The 19,156-nt window shown below is 39.3% G+C and overlaps 1 protein-coding gene across 1 annotated transcript in view; it reads left to right on the top strand.

The window, feature by feature from the left end:
* The window catches only part of galnt1 (UDP-N-acetyl-alpha-D-galactosamine:polypeptide N-acetylgalactosaminyltransferase 1), a 154,136-nt gene that overhangs the window by 127,684 nt on the left and 7,296 nt on the right, over positions 1-19,156 (top strand). The window contains exons 6-8 of the mRNA XM_043690049.1: positions 6,062-6,232; positions 13,006-13,123; positions 14,255-14,435. Coding sequence (XP_043545984.1) covers positions 6,062-6,232; positions 13,006-13,123; positions 14,255-14,435 — 470 coding nt within the window. The remainder of the gene's footprint in view (positions 1-6,061; positions 6,233-13,005; positions 13,124-14,254; positions 14,436-19,156) is intronic.

Here is a 19,156-nt window from a genome sequence, read left to right as displayed (position 1 = left end):
ATTCCCTTTTCCTTTTGGATTTCTCACAATGAAGTTGTGATGGACTGTGTGTTCATACTGGGCAGATCAGATTCTAGAGTGCCACCTGGTAGACAATAAGTTTTATTTTTGGAGCTTGTTTATTGTTGGTGGTCAGTCACCGTATTCATAAGAGGCTGCCAGTGTAATTTCAGCCAAAGAACATCAAAGTTTCTTACATACAAGAAGGAAAAATTATTGAACTATATACTATACAAGAACTGTGCAAAATTGTCTTATCCCACATATCATACATATAGATTCAACCCTTTATCCTCCCAACATCCTTTTAAGAGATACTCCAAAACTCAATGAAGCATCATCCTGTTTCCACTTTAACATTCCTTGTCTCTTTAACAAGGAACTTTGGCTGTATTTGTTTCTTTCTAGTAAAGTCTTCATTTGCTTGTTGCTATCTTCAGTTAATATCTCTTCACAACCCTTAAACTACTAATACCACTCTCTTATTCCGTAACATGTATTTTTTAAAGTCATGCATATAAATGTAGTTTGAAATAAAAACAGTGCTGGAGAAACTTAGCAACTTTAGCAACATCTGCCATGAAAAAAACAGAACTGTTGCTTTCCAAGTAAAAATCATGTTGTATTCAACATAACTCTGTTTCTGTCAGATGTTGCCAGATTGGCTGAATTTTTCTAGCACTTTCTTTTTATTTCAGACCTCCAGCATCTGCCTTACTTGCTTTAATTAGCTTTTGTTAGGTTTAATTGGTTTAATCTTGATTTAATCCCTTGGGCTCATAGTATAAAAATACAAATGTAGAACACAGTATCTCAACTGAGTTAAATTGAACAGAATAAACAATTTAGCCCATCAAACCTGTTTTGTCGTTCAATAAATCCACACACCATCTTTGTTCATATTCAAAGTTTCTGAGAAGATTTGTAGCTCGGGTGCTCGTTGCTGTGGTTCTGTTCGCCGAGCTGGAAGTTTTTGTTGCAAACGTTTCGTCCCCTGTCTAGGTGACATCCTCAGTGCTTGGGAGCCTCCTGTGAAGCACTTCTGTGGTGTTTCCTCTGGCATTTATAGTGGCCTGTCCCTGCCGCTTCCGGTTGTCAGTTTCAGCCGGTCGCTGTAGTGGCCGGTATATTGGGTCCAGGTCTATGTGTTTGTTGATGGAGTTTGTGGATGAGTGCCATGCTTCTAGGAATTCCCTGGCTGTTCTTTGTTTCGCTTGCCCTATAATGGTAGTGTTGTCCCAGTCAAATTCATGTTGCTTGTCGTCTGCGTGTGTGGCTACTAGGGATAGCTAGTCGTGTCGTTTCGTGGCTAGTTGATGTTCGTGGATGCGGATCGTTAGCTGTCTTCCTGTATGTCCTATATAGTGTTTTGTGCAGTCCTTGCATGGGATTTTGTACACTACATTAGTTTTGCTCATGCTGGGTATCGGGTCCTTCGTTTTGTCCATATTGCTCAATCCATATGGTCAATAAGACTTTGTCAATTTCCAGTTTTAAATTTAACTATATTCAAGCATCGGTCACCAGTTTTGGAAAAAAACATTCCAAACTTATACCCCAACCCTTTTAGTGAGGAAGGTTTTGCTAGATTCACTCCTCAAGACTGGCTCTAATTTTTAGCATCTACCCTAGACCTAGTAACCTGAAGGACTGATTCTTGTGCTATTAAAATTTGTAATCATAATTTAGCATGCACAGAGGATACTACCTTATTATGCTCTTGATGCTGATTGGATATTTTAGTTTGTATTTGAATCAAGGATTAAGTTAGAGATATTCGATCTGCATAGAACCTGATTCAAAAGGCAAACGCAGCCTGTAAAGAGAGAGCCAATTTCAATCTTTATCACTGATTGAGAGTATATAGGCACAAAACCATCCAGGAACACTGGCTTTTGTAGAGTTATACAGCACGGAAACACGTCCTTCGGTCCAACCAGTTCATGCTGATCATAATCCCAAACTAAACTAATCACACCTGAATGGGCTTAGCCTATATTCCTCCAAATGGTTCTTATTCATGTACTTATCTAAATGTCTTTTCAACATTGTAACTGTACTCATGTCATCCACTTCCTCTGGAAGTTCATTCCACACGTAAATCACTCTGGTTTAAAAACAAAATGCTTTTCATGTCTTTATAAATTTTTCTCCTCTCATCTTAAAAATATGTCCCCAGTCTTGAAATCACCCATTCTAGGGTGAGTATATGACTGCACAAAGTGGAAATCTAAAATTAAAAACAGGAGTTCCAGAAATACTCAACAGATCAGGCAGATTCTGAAGAGAAACAGTGTTAAGTATCCAAGTCAATGACCCTTTTCGGGTCTAAGAAAAGATATACGAATAGTTGGACATCCAGCATTTTTTTTTTAATCAGTGGATGTTTAAAAATATGCAGTGACAAATTCATCACCAGTTTGTCAGATAAGTATTTACACCTGCCAACATAGGGATTGCAATTTTAAAAACAATGAGTTTAGTTTTATCAAACATTGGATAAATATCAATCTAGGGAAATTTCAGAGTTTCTCATTGTCAGCTGTAATGAGTTATCCTGTGCAATTCTCCACCCATCACCTGATTATGTATGCCCCTTGCTTGTATGGCCCACCACTTGACTTGAATTACTGAATTAGCTTTATGTCAGATGTACTCAAATGAGTACAGTGAAAAATTTACAAGTCTCCATTTACAGCATCATCTTAGGTTCAGGGTACCTAGATGCAGATTCTTCAGTACAAGTTTTTAGGAAATATATTAGAAAAATAAATAATTCAAAAGTCCAGCATTCTAGATAGTAGGAATAAATTAGACAAGTAGAGAAATAAGTTCAGAACAACAGTTCTTCCCACCCAGTCCCACCTAGCCTCCAATCTGTGCCAGTCTTCACCTTGAGGTGCTCAAGGCTGGGAGACCACTTTGGAATCTCCTTGAGGCCAGAAGTCCATGCTGAGGCCATGCTAGGCCGAAAGACCACAGACCACTGAGAGACTGCCATGCCATGCCAAGCTGGGCTGAGAGACTGCCACTCCAGACCGCGAGGATGCCTCACCAACTCCACGCTGAGGATTCAGAGGCCGGGAGTCCGAGGGTGCATTGAGACCAGGAGTCCAAAGCTGAGAAAAAGAAACAATACAAAAGAGAACAGAAGAGAAGGAAAAATAAATCGATTGAGGGGACAAGCTCCAGTTGAAGCACCGTCTTACTTTTGTTTTGAGCTTGAGCTATTGTGTTCAAGTACCTGACACAGCCAGTAATCATCCTTTGTAAAGAATCCGGTTGAGGGAATGCATGTGGTGACATACACATTGAATGCTGGAAAAGGCAATGATTTAAGGAACTGAATACCTTGGAGGCATCTGTAATCAAAGATTGATCCAAAACATGAAGGTGAGATTTCAATAAAAGTAAAACTGGACAAGTTGAGGGAAGAAGTATTGCTATGAAAGTAAGGCTTTGGTAGATACCTGATCAAGCGCAGCATATTCTCTATTGCAAATTCACATGGAAAATGATCAAAATCCAGTTGTCAGCCCAGAATTTATGATTGCTGCAAATACTGCCTAAATACTGAATGATAACTTTTGTGTTCTGTGCACTTGAAGATTACTCCAAGGAGCAAAACTGAGAATGTAGATGCAATTTTCCCTAGTCTTGTTATAGGACATAGTTTTCGTCCCAGCAGCCAATGTAGTGAACCTTGTCTGCAATGCAAAATGTCAGTTCCTTCAAGTATAGAGACCAAACTATTCCATATAAAATGAGACAATTATAGCAAGATTTCTTGTTTCTAATTCTCCTCAATGTCTTCCTACTTGCTGGCTGTACCTGAGATTAATCTTCTCTGTCCTTGTGTGAATATGCCGAAATCCCATTAAACATTAACATTATTTTTTTAGAAGGCATGAAACTGAATTCTGGTTTTCTGTTCTCACTACCAAAATGCATAAGTCCATGCTGCTTCACATTATAATCCATCTGCCACCTTGTTGCTCGCTCATGTCACCTATCTGTATCTCTTTGCAGCCTGTTTTTGTCCTTCTCACAGTTTGCACTCTATCCAGTGTTGTATTGTTAGCAGGCTTGGATACTTTTGTTGTTTTGTCTGAGCAATTGATATCAATTGTAAATAGCTAAGGCTGAGTACAAGTCCTTGCAATACACTATTAATAGCAACCTGCAGTATTTTGAAAATTACATTACTTATTCTTTCTTTCCGTTAATTTAAAAGGCATTTGGATAGGTATATGAATAGGAAAGGTTTAGAGGGATATGGGCCAAGTGCTGGATATCTAGTCAGCATGGACAAGTTGGAGTGAAGGGTCTGTTTCTGTGCTGTACATCTCTATGATTCTATGCTATCTGTGCAAATTACCCTCTACCCTAAAGGTTCTTGTGTACCAGCCTTCTTATTAAGATGCTAACATTTAGAAGATTCATTAATAGTTTTTAACCTCCCTTCGTGAATGTTAGATGGACATTTGATTCTTAACATAGGACATTCCTATTTGGACTAGGTCCTATGTTGGCCTGCATTTTGTTCTAACATTATTCAATGTGAGAAGCAATGTATTAAAAGAAACTGAACTAACTTTCTTCCTTAGGCACCCGGTTATCTAATGCTTTTCCAATAACTGAGATTTTATTTCATAAATATTCTGCCAAACTCGTAAGTGAGGAGAAATAAAGGCTATTTTCACATTAATATATTTTAATATGTAATATTATTCTATCCATTTTTATGTTATGATAATAGTGATTCAAGCCAATGACTGATAGACCAGTAGTAGAGGCTGGTTCTCAAAATGACATTCCCACATGTTATTAAATTTAGAATTCATGTAACTAGACACTTTATCTATTAGCAGAAAGATTTATTTAATAGTCTGTGAACCCAGTGTTGGATGAAGTGGAATTGGTTTTATAATCTGGAGAGATCTTTGAAACGAACATAGTAATCCAGTTCAGTCATTTCTTTTTCCTTTTTTTTTCTGGCTCATCAATAATAAGGAATGTATTGTCTTTACCATCTGAAGCCCATTTTTGCATTCACATAGGTTGGGCTGTCAAATCTCTTGCTCATGAAACCTTAATCTGATTGGCACACAAGTTAATCCACCATCAATATTGCAATAGCTACATCATCCCTCACTGTCATGAAACAACTTTAGAGCTGCTTTTCATCATGTCTAAGAAAATTGGTGAAAATCAAAAATATCCTTCTGTCTTTCAAATTATGGTTTCTTCAATTAATTATCAGCTGGTACGTAAGGTAATAATGACATTCCATGTTTTCCTAAAAGGTTTTGATGCATCCTTATTTCCTGTACAGCTATCAAATAAGGAATGTGCAGATAGTTCTTGGATAACTTATAACGTCGCTGAGGAATTAAGGAATGCTATTTTCAAAAACGCTTGTGTCTTCGCAGCGCAATTCTAGCAAGTGATTGTTTCGCGGGCTTCGTTCTGCACGTGCACCAATGTCTGCACTAAAATCTCTATGCCATTCTGTGCATGCGCCAATGTCAGCTGCACAGAGAGCAGCTTTCTGAGAGAGATCCATTGAGCAGCTTCCTGTGTCCTCTGTTTTCTCTTAAAACCATAACACTTTGCCCATTTTCCTCATTCCTCTCTTTAAGCACGCCAGTACATCCATCCTGAGATGTGATATTCTTATCCCGGTACACTAAATGGAGGGTAACTGCTAAACTTTTGTATCATCTGTTTGAAAGCGATGCCACATTTTGTTGGTCATTTAAATTAATTTTTGTACTCGTCCAGTAGTGGACTGCTAATGCTCTCTGTCTCTTCACGGAATATGTTAATAAGAGTTTATTGGCAATATGAGAAAGAAACGTGTTTGCAAAGTTAAAATACTAAAAACACTGAATGCTTAAGTAAACTTGAAATAATCCCTGATATGTTGATTCGTCCCTGAAAAGAGAATTTAACTTTTTGACTTCTTTTTACTGTATCCTTTCAATGCCGTATCATATCTATGAAGTATATTTATTTTACTCCATTTTCTGCTTTCTTAAACCTGCTTTTGTTTCATCAGGAGTACTGTGGTGTGCCCAATAATTGATGTGATTAGCGATGACACGTTTGAGTACATGGCAGGGTCAGACATGACCTATGGTGGATTTAATTGGAAATTGAACTTCCGCTGGTATCCTGTACCTCAGCGAGAAATGGATAGGAGGAAAGGAGACAGAACTATTCCAGTTAGGTAAGTAGGTAATGTGAGTGGAGCATTCAAAAAGTATTGGGTATGCCGATGTGATTAGCAATAGGAACTTTGAAAATTATTTTGCTGTTCATGTTTGGAATCATTCAACTTGAAAACATGACTTAAAATGTCTGTCGTGTCTGCTTATTTGCATGTGCTGACAAAAGGAATGTTAGGAACAAGTATAGATCAGTTGAAATAAAATTAACAAGTTTCACAAGTAGAGCAAAAGCTAATAAATGGTCAGTTTACGAGTTGCAATACCTACACAGTCAATAGTTTCTCATAGTAATTTATTTGAAGTCAGGCTTTAAGAATTTCCACTATTAAGTGCTCTCCTTGGAGAGAATCAGGGAGGAGATCTGTTAGACATTTTCAAAATTGTCAGTGGGATGGATAGAATAGATGGGGTCAAGCTGATCCTGCTTGTTCAAGGAACAAGCATAAGGGCATAGATTTAACGTGGTCTACAAAAGAGGCAAGGTAAAGTGAGGAAATACATTTTTACTGGCAGAGCTAGGACGTGTGGTGGAGATGGGTAGAATCGAAGCATTCAATGATTAGTTGAATAAAAATAATGTGGGACTAAAGCAGAAGGTTGCATCAGGTAGTGATGATCATTTAACAAACTGGTGCAAACATTGAACTGCTGCATCCTGTACTGTAACATTTCTGTGATTCTAATTAAAATGCTGTCTATTCATGTACAAGAATGGAAATAAAAATCTTTGTGCTTCACCTATTAGAAGGAATTATAGCTGTTCAACTAAAAATGACTTGCAAGGGAAACTTTAAATTCTAATAAAATTCCTGGTAAGATAAATGTTCTGAGAATATGACTAAAATACGGGCAATTAAATATTATGAACATACTGAACACCCTGTAGCATGTTGATGATTATATAATTGTTAGAATGGCTATGGGATAATTGCATTTAAATCTGCACTTTCACTAACATAGAACGATACAGCGCAGTATAGGCCTTTCGGTCCTTGATGTTGCGCCGACCTGCGAAATTAGTCTGATGTCCATCTAACCTATACTGTTCCATTATTATCCATATGTATGTCCAATGCCCATTTAAATGCCCTTAACATCGGTGAGTCAACGCTGTTGCAGGCAGGCCATTCCATGCCCCTACTATTCTGAGTAAAGAAACTATCCCTGTTATCTGTCCTAAATCTATCACTTCTTAATTTAAAGCTATGTCCCCTCGTGTTAGCCTTCACCATCCAAGGAAAAAGGCTCTCACTGTCCACTCTATCTAACCGTTTGATTATCTTATACGTCTCAATTAAGTCACCTCTCAGCCTCAGTTCCCTCAGCCTTTCCTGATAAGACCTTCCTTCCATACCAGGCAGCATCCTAGTAAATTTCCTCTGAACCCTTTCCAAAGCTTCCACATCCTTCCTATAATGAGGTGACCAGAACTGCAAGCAACTCCAGGTGTGGCCTTACCAGTGTCTTTTACAAGATTAGAGTGGTGCTGGAAAAGCACAGCAGGTCAGGCAGCATCTGAGGAGCAGGAAACTTCGATTTTCCTGCTCCTCGGATGCTGATGGCCTGCTGTACTTTTCTAGCACCACTTTAATCTTGACTCTGATCTCCAACATCTGCAGTCCTCACTTTCGCCCGGTGTCTATTACAGCTGAAGCATGACTTCGTGGTTCCGAAACTCAATCCCCCTACCAATAAACGCAAACACACCATGTGCCTTCTTAACAACCCAATCAACTTCTAGTGATTTATGCACCTGGACACCGAGATCTCTCTCTCTCTGTTCATCTACATTGCCAAGAATTTTCCATTAGCTCAGTGCTCTGTATTCCTGTTACTATTTCCGAATTGAACTACATCACACTTTTCCGCATTAAACTCCATTTGCCACTTCTCAGCCCAGCTCTGCATCTTGTCTATGTCCCAGTGTAACCCACAACATCCTTTGGCACTATCCACAGCTCTACCTACCTTAGTGTCATCCACAAATTTACTAATCCATCCTTCTCTGTCCTCCTCCAGATCATTTATAAAAATGACAAACAGCAGTGTCCCCAAAACAAATCCTCATGGCACACCATTGGTAACTGAGCTCCAGGATGAACATTTCCCATCAAGCACCACCCTCTGTCTTCTTTCAGTTAGCCACTTTCTGATCCAAACTGCTAAATCACCTTCAATCTCGAAACTCCTTATTTTTGCAACCTTATCAAATGCCTTTCTGAAGTCCATATACACCACATCAACCGCCTTACCTTCATCCACCTGTTTTGTCACCTCCTCAAAGAGCTTATTAAGGTCAGTGATCAAGACCTATCCTTCACAAACCTGTGTTGACAATCCTTTAGCAAATTATTCCTTTTCAGATGATTATAAATCCTATCTCTTACAACCTTTTTCAACACCTTACCCACAACTGAAGTAAGGCTCACTGGCCTATAATTACCAGGGTTATCCCGACTCCCCTTCTTAAACAAGGGAACAACATTTGCTATCCCTCAGTCTTCTGGCACTACTCCTGTCGACAATGATGACATAAAGATCGAAGCCAAAGGCTGAACTATCTCCGCCCTGGCTTCCCAGAGGATCAGAGGATAAATCCCATCCGGCCCTGGGGTCTTATCTATTTTCAGATCTTCCAAAATTGCTAAAACCTCCTCTTTGTCAACCTCAATCCCATCTAATCTTGTAGTCTGTATGTTTGTATTCTCACTAACATTGCCCTTTTCCAGTGTGAATACTGATGAAAAGTATTCATTACGTGCTTCCCCTATGTCCTCGGATTCCACACACAACTTTCCACTACTATCTTTGATTGGCCCTAATTCTACTCTAGTCATTCTTTTATTCCCGTCATACCTAAACAAGGCCTCAGGGTTTTCCTTGATTCTATCCGCCAACAACTTCTCATCCCCTCCTGGCTCTCCTTAATCCTCTCTTTAGAGCTTTTCTGGCTAACTTGGAACTCTCAAGCCCCCTAACTGAGCCTTCGCGCCTCATCCTCACATAAGCCTTTGTCTTCCTCTTGACAAAAGCTTCAAGTTCTTTAGTAAAGCATGGCTCTCTCTCTCTCGACAACTACTTCCCTGCCTGATAGGTGTATACTTACCAAGGACTCTCAGTAGCTGTTCCTCGAATAAGCGCCACGTTTCAAGAGAGTCCATTCCCTGCAGTTTCCTTCCCTATCCTATGCATTGTAAATCTTGCCTAATCACACCATAATTGCCTTTCTCCCAGTTATACATCTTTCCCTACAGTATATACCTATCCCTGCCCATTGCTATTGTAAACATAACCGAATTATGGTCACTATCACCAAAGTGCTCACCTACTTCCAAATCTAACACCCAGCTGAGTTCATTCCCCAGTACCAAATCCAATATGGTATCACCCCTTGTTGGCCTGTCTACATACTGTGTCAGAAAACCCTTCTGCACACATTGAACAAACATTGACCCATCTAAATTACTTGAACTATAGTATTCGCAGTCAGTATTGGGGAAGTTGAAGTCCCCCATAACAACTACCCTGTTATTCTAATTCCTGTCGAGAATCATCTTTGCTATCCTTTCCTCTACATTCCTGGAACTATTCGGAGGCTATAGAAAACTCCAAACAGGGTGACCTCTCCTTTCCTATTTCTAACCTCAGTCTAAACTACCTCAGTGGATGAGTCCTCAGGCGTTATCTCAACTGGTGCAATACTACCCTTCATTAACAATGCCACCTCCCCCCCGCCCACCCCATCCCTCTACCATCTTCTCTATTCTTGCTGAAACATCTAAATCCCAGAATCTGAAACAACCATTCCTATCTCCCCTCTAGCCATGTCTCTGAAACGGTCACAACATCGAAATCCCAGGTACCAATCCGTGCTGCTAGTTCACCCACCTTATTCCGAATGCTCTTGGCAGTGAAGTACACACATTTCAAACCAGCATCCTGATTGCCACTGCCCTCTCGCGACCTTGTAGACCTATCTCTGACCTCACTACCCTGAACCTCCTCCTATACATTGGAAATACAATTCAGGTTCCCGTCCCCCTGCTGCATTAGTTTAACCCCCCTCCGAAGAGCATTAGCAAATACCCACCCACCCCCCCCCCCACCCCAGGATATTGGTACCCCTCTGGTTCAGGTGAAGACCATTCTGTTTGTAAAGGTCCCACCTTCCCCAGAAAGAGCTCCAATTATCCAAGAATGCAAAACCCTCCCTCCTGCACCATCTCTGCAGCCGTGTGTTCAGTTCCACGCTCTCCCTGTTCCTCGCTTCACTAACATCTGGCACGGACAACAAACCAGAGATAACAACTCTGTTCATTTTAGCTCTAAGCTTCCAACCTAGCTCAGATCCCCACCTTTCTTCCTATCTATGTCATTGGTGGCCTATGTGGACCACGATCTGCTCTGCTCCTCTTCCCCCTTCCCCTCTGAGCAACAGGGACGGACTCTGCACCAGAGACCTGTGCCCAATTGCTTACCCCGGGTAAGTCATTCCCCCAAATCATATACAAAACAGTATATATGTCATTGAGGGGAACACCACAGGAGATGCCTGCACTGCCTGCCGGTTCCCTTTCCTACACCTGACGGTAACCTATCTATCTTCTTCACATGGCTGTAGAGTAACTACCTCCCTGTAACTCCTCTCAATAACCCTCTCCGCCTCCAGAATGATCTGAAATTCATCCAGCTTCAGTTCCCTAACACGATTCTCGAGGAGCTGGAGTTGGGTGCACTTCCCACAAATGAAGTCAGCAAGGACACTGGAGGAGAACCTTACCTCCCACATATTGCAGGAGGAACATTCAACTGCCCTAACCTCCATTCCCGCTATTCTAAATTCCAAAATAGACTGCCAGATAAAAAACAAATGAAACATAAAAACAAACACGAATCCTCTCACCAACTGACGCACATAACTTTTTTTTTGTTTGGGGAGGATGGGTGGGAGACACTACCTGAGTAGTGTTTTGGGTAAAGCACCCGCCCAAATATGTGGCCTCATGACCTTTCCAACTGCATCAAAGAACTGAAGAAAAACCGGAACTAAAACAAATTTAAACTGTACACTCAAGTATCACGACAGGCTCCGCTGCTGCCTGGAGACCTTGTGACCTCTGACTGCGTCCAAGAACTGGGAATATCATTTAAACATTCCTTTAATAAGGCTTCTAAATAAAAAATGCATGAGGCCATGTGTTTGTTTTGAACTTAACATTTTAATTTAATCAACAGCAAGAAAACACTTTCTTAAAAAAAAATTGCGTCATTTTTTCTACTTACTCATTTTCTCTTATTTTTTCTCCATTCAAAATATTTCTCCTTGCCCAGGTAAAGTTCTTCTGGTACTAGGTGCATTTTGATACTTTATCCAATCAAATCTTACTGTTCACCACCAAGGCTTACTCCACAATAATTAGCAATTTAACTACCAAGACATCACAGCATGTTTGATCCTGCTCTTCTCGCCATTCACACCTTCAGTTTGGGGATTGTCATGGATAGTAAACACGATTGGCTATTGGCAAGTAGTGAAGAGTGTCACACAGATGTTGATCCATGACGTCATTGGCCGTGAGGAATCAGGACAGGTCTTCCCCACAATCATCCTCGCTTGGTGAGACCGGTAGTCACCAGATAAACTTGCTGGTTCATCATGACAGTCATAGAATCTTTTCTGATTATTTAGCAGATATCTTGAATGCATTAATTATATAGGCAATTTCAAACTGTAGTAAACCTCAAGCTCTACCATGAACACATACATCAAAGTTTAATGAAACTACTTCAAATAGGAGAATAACAAAAGGAAAAATGTTAGTAAACTAAATATAGAAAATAAAACTGAACTCTTATGTTTTACAAACAAGCTGTGTGAACTGAGTAGCCTTGCAGCCTATGAAAGATTGGAGAATTAGAGTCATAGTATGATTCCAAACAATGCTTTAATGTTTGACGGACTATAAACTGTTTACAATTGATGTGTTGGCAGAAAAGAGTTGGTCACCCAAAAAGAGGAGTTACTTTAAATTTACTTCAAGTCTAAGAATGCAAGTGATTTTAGAAAAATGTATTATTTTCCATTAAGAGTATTTGGGGGAGCAAAATTTGTATATGTAAAAAATAATAGAATTTGAGTCTTGTGGCTGATTGGAAGTGCTGTTGAGGTGTTTGAAATGGAATTGCATGGTTCCAAGCCTAAAAACAATTTTTTCCCCAACTCAAACCATCTTTTAAACCATACCATATCTGACTTCAGTTGAGGCCTAAAGGTGAAAAGTCAACACTTAGCAAAGGTATTTGGTTGATTCCCTAGATATGATAAAGCACCAAACCTCACTGGCATTCTGCTTTACAGCTTTCCCTTCAGTTGATCAGCAAACTTAGTAGGTGCTTCGTGGCAAGGGCTTGGTGGATTTACATCAGTGTTGTTACACTCTCCTCCTAATCTAGGTTGGCAGCCTGAGAAACCTCCAGTTTTGGGCACCCTCCCACCATCCCATGACTTCTCTCAAAGTGCCGTTCCAACCAGGAAGCTTCAAATCGGTTTTCTTTTCCCTCTATGAATGTGTCCCGTCGCTTGGTCTTGCAGGCTTCGTTATTCTTCTCCCCTCTGCAGCTGGAAGCCCAGTGTGTTGTGATTGTAAAACTCAAAGATTGTGTGTAGGAGTCCGAATTTCTGGGTTCCACACAACCTTCTGACCTATTTGTTCCTCCAGGTCAGGTTTAAAAAAGCTCATTAACTTTATCAATTTTAACATTTTGTCTTTAGAACTCCCACCATGGCAGGAGGACTGTTCTCAATAGACAGAGATTATTTTGAATTAATAGGAACATATGATGCAGGCATGGATATATGGGGAGGAGAAAACCTGGAAATTTCTTTCAGAGTAAGTAAAATGTGTTTTATTCACTAGCACAAGATAGAAGATTTATATTCATGCTCATGGACTTTATTCCTTATCTGTTGGTATTTTAAAGGGTTTACCTATTTTTGGCTCCTTAAAGATTAGAAACTTTCTCAGTGGTACTAATTCTTGAGTGTCCGTCTTAGCTCAATCGTGGTGTTCCGAATCATTAGGTTGTGGAGTCAAACCCCAGTCCTATAATAAATGCATAATCTGGACTGTCTTATCAATACAGCACACATCACTACAGTCCACTTCACTCCCATCTTTGTCCTGATCAGATAATAATCCAAAGACTCACTTGTCTTCTCAGATGGATGTAAAATGTGTCGTGACACTTTTTAAAAAGAGCAGTAAATACTCTTGTCCATCTGATGAATGTTTCATCTTCAGATGATATGACAAAAATAATCTGGTCATTTATTTATAGTTTGCCATAATTGGCTGCTGTATTTCCTAACATTACAACAATTACTACCCTCAAGTTTTCATTATCCGTAAAGCACACTTGGAGATCATGCAGCTATAAAAGACACTATAGTAAATGCAAATTTTCTCACGCCCGCATGCACTTAACATTCCCTTCCCCAACATTCCCCCCGCCCGCCCCCCCCCCCGACTCTTGCTGTCACTCACTAAAATATTCTGTGGCTAACATGACTGTCTCATAGTTTTAATTATTATGTTATGAACTTACCTTCATTGTTAACTTTGAGTCTTAGACTTTCTTTGGAGACCTAAATCTCATTCTTTTGTTTTTTTTATTTTAAAGATCAGAAAAAAGTTTGCACTTTTAGTGAGACACTTGTCTGCCTACTTACAGCGTGTTTGAATAGTACATTCACAAGCAATTCTATTTGGGTTACTAGTGTCAAGAATAGCCTTGAACATACAGCTGGTGTATAGACATCAACTTTGTGTAGTTCTATTATTAAAAATGTTAATTAAAGGTGTAAGGGTATGGTGATGTGTATTTTTTCACATCTTAGGCAATCCTGTACTAGAATGGTAACTGCATTACAAAACTTACCTGTTTATGATAAAATAAACATGTGGGAGATGTCTCATGATTATGGAAGGTATTATTTAATGAAAGGACCATCTTTCCTCTAGATCTGGCAGTGTGGTGGTACTTTGGAAATAGTTACTTGCTCCCACGTCGGCCACGTGTTCCGTAAGGCTACTCCTTACACTTTCCCTGGAGGTACTGGACAGATAATAAATAAGAACAACAGGCGGCTCGCAGAGGTCTGGATGGATGATTTCAAAAATTTCTTTTACATTATATCACCTGGTAAGTATTATCAAATAAGTACAGAAGATAAAAGCAAATAAAATTCATTCTATTTATATCTCTGTTTTTAAATCACTACAGAATATTTTGTTGTGAATGTTACAAACCTAAATTGCTATAAAGATATGTAAAGAAAAAATGTTAATCCATATGGAACTATAAAATGCATTCCAATACTGATTGATTTTCTGTTTTTAAGGATTTCTTGGATCTTAGTGCTTTATATTAAAATATAGTCAGCATTATAGGGCCAAGAAATTCTCTGTGTACTCTATTTTGCATGAAGACTGACATCAGAAAATAATTTTTATTAAATTGATAATTTTATTTCGAACATAACTTATTTTTGTACTTCAGTCTACCTGGACTTACTATTCCACTGATAAAAATCAGTGCAGCATGGTGGCTGACTGGTTAGCATTGCTGCCTTACAGCACCAGGGATCTGGGTTCGATTCCACCCTTGCGCATTTGTCTGTGTGGAGTCTGCATATTCTCCCTCTGTCTGCGTGGGTTTCCTCCAGGTGTTCTGGTTTCCTCCCACAGTCCAAAGATGTGGTGGATTAGCCATTCTAAATTTGCCCATTGTGTTCAGGGATGTGCAGACTAGGTGGGTTAGCCATTGGAAATGTGGGGTTACAGGGATAGCATGGATTTAGGTTGGATGCTCTTTGGTGGGATGTTGTGAACTTGATGGGCCAAAAGACCTACTTCCATGCTATACAGATTCTATGAAATAAATATGTTGCCCTCTTCAAGTTCTCCTCAATTGATCCGTTGAGTTGTTGGTTATCAAACTGGATTGTATGTATTATGTGTCTCCTTACAGTCCCCTCTGGGACATACTGTTGCCTCAAATTTGAAACCTCAGCTGAAATCTGCAACTAAACCTTCCATTCTGGGAGATTATTCAAGCACTAATGTTCAATTTTCCCTGAACTACACAAGTTCACCCATCTGTGAAAAGCAGTGGCTCAAATCATGCAATTAGCATTGGAACCGCTGTGTTCTGTGTTGATCAGATAGAAAACTGAGCACTTACTAAGATACTTGGTTTAAAAAGACAGCTTGATATAGCAGCTGGAATTTCGAGCGCAAAAATCTAAGCAGAGAACAGCAAAAAGAATCTGAAGAAATAGCTGCCGTAAAGTAAGTTTAAATAGGGTGTGAGAGTTAGGTTGGTAGAGTCAAGTTGCAGTTGGAAGGGGTTAACATTGGGTCAGGTCCTCACATATTTGTTACACAGTGAAAGCTAGCCAGAACAGAGCGGAGTCAAGCTGGTGAGGTGTCAGGTAGGAGTGGGATTCAGTGCAAGTAAAGACATTGTCAATTGTGTAGTTGTCCTGTACTCAGACAAGGATTTTTCAGTCCATCATTTCCTGTGTGACTGTAACTTCACTGCTGTAAGAAGGAGGGGAATTGCCCATCAGAAGTTCAGACTTCTTAAGCAATGCCACATAAGTCAGTCAGCACATTGATCTCCATGATCAAGCATCATATTGGGACCAAATAATCTGGGTCAATGTGGCTTAAAATGTAGAAGATATCATCAAATTTTACTCCAATTTATTCCCATTTGATCAACGTGCAGAAGTATCATTTATGCTAGGTTTGGCTGACTTTTTTTTAAGTACAATTCATCTATCTCCCATATCTATCAAAAAGATCATCAGATATCATGTTTTCATCCTGTGAAATAGAATTTCCATTTTTATTTTTACACTGGATTAAAAAGATTTGTATGGAAACTGCTCATGCTCAAAAATCCCCCAGATCACATAAAGAACTGAGTGAGTTTCTGTGAATTGTGCCAGTTTGTGGGCATTCAGGAGATTCTTGAGATGTAGTTTTGTTTTGTGTGCAAAGGTACTAATAAGCCTTGGGAAGTCAGTGTAGAGATTTATTGTCACAGTATGCTGCATGGTGATGAATACTTGAGATGGAGCAGAATTTCCACTTTAGATACAGTTAGCAATCTGGACTCTGAGAGAAGAGTGGTAATCATGTATTTCCAAACAAAAAAAGCAGCTGAAACCATAACAGGACATAAGACCATTAAAGAAGTAGGAGCAGGAGTAGGCCTTTAAGTCTGTTTCACCAGTTCATAAGATCAGTTAATAAAGGTTGATCTGATATGACCTTAAATCCACTTTTCTGCTTGTCCCCGACACCCGTAGAGATCAATAATGTGTTTAAGTCAGCCTTGAATATATCCAGCCAGCAGTATTTGCCTGGAGAGAGAATTAAAGACGCGCTGAAAGAAGAATTGCTTCCTCATCTCTGGGGACTTGAAACATTGGCCCCTAGTTCTAGTTACCCACACAAGGGGAAACATCCTCTTAGCATTTAATCTGTCAAGCCCCCTCAGATCACCTCTCCTTCTTTTGAACTCCAATGAATATAGGCCCAATCTGTTCAATCTTTCCTCTTAAGTCAGCTCCTTCATTCCCAGCAATCAATCTGGTAAACCTTCTGTGACTGTCTTGATGGAAGGATATCCCTCCTTTAGTATCGTGCACAGAGTACTCCACGAATGGTTTCATCAATACCTTGTTCTCCTGTAGCAAGTCTTTGCTACTTCTATACTTCATCCCCCTTGGAATAAAGGCCAGCTTTCCATTTGCTGCCTTAATTGCATGCTGTGCATATGATTCATGGATGTAGACACCCAAAACACTCTACTGCACCATTCTCCAGTTTCTGTCTATTCTCTCCATTTGCTTTTCTATTTTGCCTGCAAAAGTGATTAATCTCATATTTTCACGTATCTACCAAATGTTTTGCCCACTAACTTTATTGTATCCTTTTGCAGAAGTTTGTATCCTCATCATAGCTACTTTCCTGCCTAACATTGAATATTAACAAATTTGGCTATAGTACAGTAAATCACTTCATCAGTCACGATTTGGAGATGCCGGTGTTGGGCTGGGGTGTACAAAGTTAAAAATCACGCAACACCAGGTTATAGTCAACAGGTTTAATTGGAACCACTAGCTTTCGGAGCACCGCTCCTTCATCAGGTGGTTGTGGAGGACACAATTGTAAGACACAGAATTTATAGCAAAAGTTTACAGTGTGATGTAATTGAAATTATACATTGAAAAATACCTTGATTGTCTGTTGAGTCTTTCATCTGTTCGAATACAATGATAGTTTCACTACTTTCATATGTAAATCACAAAACTTTTTTTAAAAAAAAGTTACATTCTCAGGTTAACTGTAACAATTAGTGTCAGCCAGATAAGATGTTAAGATGTTGAAGATGTTAGCCCCCTGTGTTCCCTGTCTGTGCTGTAATGTTTAGACTGATTCTAATCTAAAAAGTGAGTTAACAGAGTCTTACGTGGATTCATGCAGTTTTTGAGCAAAGTACAACGTAACTCAAAAACTGCATGAATTCATATAAGACTTGTTAGCTCACTTTTTAGATTAGAATCAGTCTAAACATTATGGCACAGACAGGGAACACAGGAGGGCTAACACCTTCAACATCTTAACATCTTATCTGGCTGACACTTATTGTTACAGTTAACCTGAGAATGTAACTTTTTTTTAAAAAAAGTTTTGTGATTTACATATGAAAGTAGTGAAACTATCATGGTATTCGAACAGATGAAAGACTCAACAGACAATCAAGGTATTTTTCAATGTATAATTTCAATTACATCACACTGTAAACTTTTGCTATAAATTCTGCGTCTTACAATTGTGTCCTCCACAACCACCTGATGAAGGAGTGGCGCTCTGAAAGCTAGTGGTTCCAATTAAACCTTGGACTATAACCTGGTGTTGTGTGATTTTTAACTTCCTTCATCAGGGTCATTATTATAAATTATAAATAGGCCTAGCACTAATACCAGTGGTACTCCATGAGTTTAAGTATGATCTCTTGAAAATGAAGTACTAACCTTGGAGCAGATTCCCTTCAAAAAAAGATACTAAACTGTTAGTCTGTTGGATCCTGTGGCTGTATGTATTCTTCCTGTGCCAGCTGAGATGACCATAAATGTTCCACCTTCTCAATTTCTCCCCTTGCCTGAGGTATGGTGACTCTCAGGTAAAACCACCAGTAGTCATCTCTCTCTGAGAGCGGGACTATGATCCTCTGAGACTGTGGCGACCTTACTGTCATTTACTTATATGTGACTCCAGAACCACAACAATGTGGTTGATTCTTAACTGAGCAATTAAGGATTAGCTATAAATGCTGGCATAGCCAAAGGTGCCTACATCCTGTGAGTGAATAAAAAGAATTCTGCACATGAAAGCCAGAACTTTGGCTGAAGAATATAAAGTCATAGGCTACTGATAAGGGGCTCTTTTTTTAAATAAACTGAAGCCTACCTTTGTACTTGTCAATAGGTAGCACCATAATCTTGCAATTCAATAGAAATGAGAAAGCAAAATTGAACTAATTTATTCAAAGTTTTAGTTGCTTTCAGTTTAATCACAGTCGGCATGAGAAGACCCTTTTCACTTTCAGTCCTTGATTAGTAAGATTATATTAGAAAATCCAGGCTGCTATGATATTATAGCTGGTTCTTTGTACATGAAGGCTTGCTGTAGTGAAGGTCAGATTGAATGCAAGATTAGAACTTTAGTACAGTAACACTGTCCCATATGACTCTTTCTTTGTGCTTTTGTCCTGGTTATCTCTCCTATCTTTGAAGAATAACAGAGGGGCCTGAAGTGAGAATTTCATTTCAAACAAGAATCCTGGTA

This window comes from Chiloscyllium plagiosum, chromosome 5, assembly GCF_004010195.1.
Source record: "Chiloscyllium plagiosum isolate BGI_BamShark_2017 chromosome 5, ASM401019v2, whole genome shotgun sequence".
In the NCBI taxonomy this organism is placed as follows: Eukaryota; Metazoa; Chordata; class Chondrichthyes; order Orectolobiformes; family Hemiscylliidae; genus Chiloscyllium; species Chiloscyllium plagiosum.
The sequence above is the reverse complement of the archived record's forward strand: the minus strand, read 5'-3'. Positions and strand labels throughout refer to the sequence as shown.